The 6,012-nt window shown below is 39.3% G+C and overlaps 1 protein-coding gene across 1 annotated transcript in view; it reads left to right on the forward strand.

The window, feature by feature from the left end:
* The window catches only part of LOC119421970 (NACHT, LRR and PYD domains-containing protein 12-like), a 79,335-nt gene that overhangs the window by 51,708 nt on the left and 21,615 nt on the right, over nt 1-6,012 (forward strand). Inside the window, exons 5-6 of the mRNA XM_037689326.1 lie at nt 209-382; nt 948-1,115. Of these exons, the coding sequence (XP_037545254.1) occupies nt 209-382; nt 948-1,115 (342 nt within the window). The remainder of the gene's footprint in view (nt 1-208; nt 383-947; nt 1,116-6,012) is intronic.

Consider the following 6,012-nt stretch of genomic DNA (forward strand, 5'->3'; position numbering starts at 1 on the left):
TATTATTATTATTATTATTATTATTATTATTATTATTATTATTATTATTATTATTGAAAATCTAAAATTAACAAACTTATAAATCATTGTTTGCTAGTTCAGCCCTTTGCTTTATTGATGCTAAACTAAAATTAAAGACAAACTTGTTCTGCTGGAATGTTTAATGTTCATCCTGTTGGATCAACTCAAGGTTCTGTCCTTCACTCAGACTGGAATGCTGCTGGTTGTCGAAGATCAGCTGTTCGTGTTTGATTTCAGCTCTGAAGTCCAACCCCTCCCATCTGACAGACCTGGACCTGAGTGGGAATGACCTGTTTGACTCTGGAGCGATGGAGCTCTGTGGTTTTCTGGAGAGTCCACACTGTAGACTGATAACTCTGAGGTCTGATAACATGTTTTGATTTTGTACTGATGTGAAATTGTGTTTGACACTAAACTGCATATGGTAACTAACAAGGTTGAGTCAGGTCCGCTGGACGGATTCTTTTTTGTTGAAACATTTCTTTTATCCAAAAGACTTCTTCAGTGCATATCTGAAAATACACTGACCTATACTGATGATGTTTATGGTAACATCTTTTTTTTTCTAAAGAGCTTTAGCCTCTGAAATAATCAAAAAGAGACAAACTTCATTTTATAATGTTGTCCAGCCCCCCACGGTAACAACAATACGTTCTCTGGTTCATTTTTGCTGTTATGTTTTAATTAACTACAAAACTCAAACACAATATATCATGGTTGGGAACAAGTTTGGGGTCTGCTTGTTTCAAAGCAAGCATATTTTTGTGCACACGTGAATTATATTATTACATTTTGTATCCATTAAAATAAATCTGTCTTTGTCCTCAAAGTCTGTCAGCCTTTTTTCTTTTACAACCTAACAAACTGTTAACTGTTTTAATCTCCACTGTGTTGATTTAAGCTCAATTGTCTGATTCTTCATTCAGACTGGAGAACTCTTGGTTGTCAGAGGACAGCTGTGTTCATCTGGGCTCAGCTCTGAAGTCCAACCCCCTTCATCTGACCGAACTAAACCTGAGTGGAAACAAACTGAAAAAACTGAAGGAGCTCTGTGGCTTTCTGGAGAGTCCACACTGTAGACTGAACACTCTCAGGTCAGTGACGTTTTAGTTTTAAGCTAAGATTAATTTGATTACTGATCCACACTGATGAGTTGGTGTGCGTGTGTGTGTGTGTGTGTGTGTGTGTGTGTGTGTGTGTGTGTGTGTGTGTGTGTGTGTGTGTGTGTGTGTGTGTGTGTGTGTGTGTGTGTGTGTGTGTGTGTGTGTGATTTACAGTATTTCAAGTAACAAATTTCTATTCCCTTTCAGATGGTTCATCACGTTAAACGTCTCTGTAATACTTCCCTGTAACTAATGAAAATTATTTTATCAATATATTGTTTAATTCTTCAGTGAATATTGCCAACTATTTTTGCTTTCTGTGGAAACACCTCCTAGACTGCATTCCAGTGTATGTTCCAGTGCATGTTCCAGTGCATGTTGCATTGCATGTTGCATTGTATGTTCCAGTGCATGTTGCAGTGCACCTGCTCAGTTCTGCCAACCTGTTACTGTCACTGCTCTGCCTTACAGGTTTTAATAGAAAAGTAAAACAATAACTTGAAATTACAGAAATTTTTTCATTCGCCATCACATAAACAAACATTTAAATTTGAAATACAAACTAAAATGCAAATAGTTTATCTTTTTTTTTTAAACACTGTTTTTTTTATTTTTCAATTTTTAGAACATAGAATAAAATAAAATAAACACAGAACAAGCCCCGCACCCCTCTTCCCTCCCACACCATATCAGTCACACACACACAAATAAATTAGTCAGGCATTGACAGGTTTTCCACGTACAACAAAAAAGTCTGCCAAGCGTTCCAAAATCTTTTAACAGACCCCTTCAGTGTATAACGTATTTTTTTTCCAATGGATATGATACATCACCTCCCTTATCCAATGTACATATACTGGGGGGTGTGGGTCCTTCCAGTTGCACAAAATTAGCCTCCTGGCCAGAAGAGACCCAAAAGCAATCACATTCTTCTTGTATTTGCTGAAAGATGTATCCACAGGGACCTCCCTGAACAATGAGATGAGTGGTGATGGGTGAACAGTTTTGCCACACACTCCAGAGAAGGTGTCCAAAATAGATTACCAACAAGTCTGCAGTTTGGGACAAGAACGTATGCAAGAGTGTAGCTGGAGTTTGTTTGCAATGATTGCATGCAGAGTCCAGGTCGGCTTTGATCTCGGACAACTTGTCTTTGGACCAGTGCAACCTGTGCACTACCTTGAATTGAATTACAACATGTCTCAGACAGATTGAAGATGAGTAAATGTTCTTAATAATCCTTCTCCAGATTGAGTCTGATATGGATTCCTCCAAGGCTGTGTTCCATTTCAGTTTAAGGGAGTCCAAACTGGACTCATGGTATGAACTGGGCAGTGTATAAATATTGCTAAGGGCTCCCCTGGTATCAGACCAGCATTCCAAAATCTTGGCCACAAAATGTTTAGAGGGATACAAAGGAAAACAATCAGAGTTAAATCTCACAAAATGTCTCAGCTGCAGATATCTGAAAAATTGTAACTTGTGAATATTAAACTTCTGTACCAGCTGCTCATAAGAGGCAAATCTACCATCAGCATAGAGATCACACAGTGAATGCACTCCCTTCCAGACCCATGTGTCAAAAGCTGTATCAGCTACAGAGGGAGTTGATTATTGATTGATTATTCAATGATTATTTGGCACAGGTGCCAAGAACAGTAACTCTGTAGAATTAAATGCCCTCCTGAACTGATTCCAAATCTTAACTGCCCAGATCACAATCAGGTTAGAAGTGTAGGTTGATACTGATTGTTTAAAGGGCAGCTGAGAGCAGAGTATTGCAGAGGGGGAACTGGATCTTACCGAGGCCTTTTCCAAGGCCACTCAGCTGGGAGAACGGGTGTCCTTACCCAACCGAAATTGAAGAGCTCTGATATTAGCTGTCCAGTAATAGTGCATGAAATTAGGAAGTGACGTGCCTCCAAGCCTGCGGGGCAGATGTAAGACCCTCTTGGCAAACTGTGAATGCTTTTTATTCAGAATAAAAGCTGATATCAGGCTGTTCCAATTGGTAAAGAAAGATTTAGTAAGGAAGACTGGTAGATTCTGAAACAGGTATAGAACTTTAGGTAGGATATTCATTTTTACATTTTTACCTTCTGCCCCCTAGAGTGTGAGGCAGGGATAGCCATCTAGCAATGTCCTGCTTAAGGTTCGCCATGAGAGGTAGAAAATAGGTTTTATAGAGGTTTTTATGATCTCGAGTTACCCAGATCCCAAGGTACTTAACTTTTTTAAACTAATTTTATAGGGTATGGTGTCCAAGATTTTCTTTCCTATAGAGGTCACAGACATCACCTCACTCTTTTGAAGGTTGACCTTATAGCCAGATATTTTCTCAAATTTTTGAAGCAAAATAAGTATGCTGGTAATGCTGGTAAGAAGGTCTGATATATACAAAAGTATGTCATCCACATATAAAGAGACTTTGTGCTCCATACCTAGTCGATACATCCCTTTAATGATGGAGTTCTGCCAGAAACCTACAGCTAACGGTTCTATCGCAAACACAAATAAAAGTGGCGAGAGTGGGCACCCCTGTCTCGTACCCCGCTGCAGTGTAAAATAGGAAGATATATTACAGTTGGTGTGGACCGCCGCCATTGGAGAGGTATATACTGTATCAGCCTCACCCATGATATGAATTTGGGACAAAATTTAAATAACTTTAAAGTCTCGAAGTGGTAGCCCCACTCCACCTGGTCAAATGCTTTCTCCACATCTAATGAAAGAATGACTTTGTCACAGGTGTGTTTTTTCAAGTCAGTTCAAAGTTTATTTATATAGCACATTTAAAAACAACCACAGCTGACCAAAGTGCTTCACAAGAATTACAACATTGTAGATAAAAATATGATAAAAGAAATACAATTGAGTTGAATAAAAATAAAAGTATAATAAAATTTACAGTAAAATACCAATAAAATAATAGTACTAATAAAAACTAAGACAACTATTGCATATTTGCTGCAATTTTCCCAAAACTCAAGTCAGTCAGGTACTAATTTGAGTGAAGGCCAGGGAGAATCTATAGATTTTTAATCTTGACTTAAACTGATCTACTGACGGAGAGAGCTTCACAGACAGAGGGAGACTGTTCCACAGTCTGGGTGATGCCACAGAGAAGGCTCTGTCACCTCTAGTCTTCAACCTAGATTTAGGGACAGCCAACAAAATCTGGTCGGCTGACCTCAGGGCTCTGGACGGAGTGTAGGGCTGCAACAGCTCGCTTAGGTAAGACGGGCCCGTGGAGTTTAAACACTTAAAAACAATCAATAAAACTTAAAATTTCACCCGAAAAGCAACAGGTAGACAATGAAAAGAGTCCAAAACAGGGGTAATAGATTTGTGCCTCCTTTTGTTCGTCAACAGATGGGCTGCAGCAGTTTGGACACTCTGCTATTGCTGCAGGGAGCTCTGGTCCAACCCTAAATACAAAGAATTACAATAATCCAAACGCAATGTAATAAATTAATGGATAGCCCTCTTTAGATCAGGCCAAGGAAAATAAGGTTTTGTTTTTGCAAGGGTCCTCAACTGGAAGAAACTGGCTTTGATAACAGTCCAGATTTTTTTTACAAACGGAGGACAAAGGACCAACCACAGTGACATGCCCAAGCAGGGGATTGCATTGACCGAACACCAAAATCTCTGTTTTTTTTTTTTTCCTTATTCAGGGTCAGAAAATTTGCTCTCAACCATGCTTGTATGTCCCTAAAACAATTCTGTAACACATGTACAGCAGACTGGCTGTCATTTGTAGTTACAGGTAGATATATTTGAATGTCATTGACTAAGCAATGAAAAGAGACTGTGCTTTTTAAAGAGAAAAACCCAGAGGCAGCAAGTACAAGGCAAAAAGAACAGGTGCTAATATCGACCCCTGGGCCACCCTATATTTCAGAGGAGACACAGAGAAGGAATACTGACCTAGATTTACAGAAAAACTCATATTTGAGAGATAGGATCAAAACCAATTTAATGTTGTACCATGAATCCCAACAAGTGTCTCCAGACGGGTCAAAAGGATGCTGCGATCCACAGTGTCGAAAACAGCAGACAAATCTAAAAGAAAGAGAACTGCTGATTTACCTGCATCAACAGTTAAAATTCAGTTCAATTCAGTTTATTTATATAGCGCCAAATCACAACAAAGTTGTCTCAGGGCACTTTACAGAAACATTCACATAAAAGCCAATTAGTAAAGTTCTCTATCTAAGGAATCCAGCAGACAAGATGAATCTTGGCTTCCTTGCAGTCTCTCATCCTGAGCAAGCACAGTGGCAACAGTGGAAAGAAAAGCTCCCTTTTAAAAGGAAGAAACCTCCAGCAGAACCAGGCTCAGGACAAGCGGCCATCTGCTTTGACTGGCTGGTCTGAGAGGACAGGAAGGAGAGACAGACGAACACAGAGTGGCAGGTCCAGATGTGCAGTTGTACCTGAAAGACAAAAACAACACATGTTAAGGATAGAAAAAATAATTACAAATACAAAACAGGTTGAGCAGAGTAAGTAAAGACAGTAGCAGAGTGAAAATTGTGGTCAGTTTGTCCTCCAGCAGTCTAAGCCTATAGCAGCATAACTAAGGGACAGCTCAGGAAACCCAAGCTGACACTAAATATAGGATTTATCAAAAAGGAAAGTCTTAAGCCCAGTTTTAAAACTGGATAATGTGTCAGCCTCACGGACAGAGATTGGAAGTTGGTTCCACAAGAGAGGAGCCTGATAACTGAAAGATCTGCCTCCCATTCTGTTTTAGTAAATTCTAGGAACCACAAGTAAACCTGCAGCCTGAGAGCAAAGTGCTCTGTTAAAAAAATATGGAACAATAAAATCTGTAATAGATGGAGCCAGGTTGTTGAGAGCTTTATAGGTTAGAAGTAAGATT

The sequence above is a fragment of the Nematolebias whitei genome, chromosome 15, assembly GCF_014905685.2.
Source record: "Nematolebias whitei isolate Nwh7 chromosome 15, NemWhi1, whole genome shotgun sequence".
Taxonomy (NCBI): domain Eukaryota; kingdom Metazoa; phylum Chordata; class Actinopteri; order Cyprinodontiformes; family Rivulidae; genus Nematolebias; species Nematolebias whitei.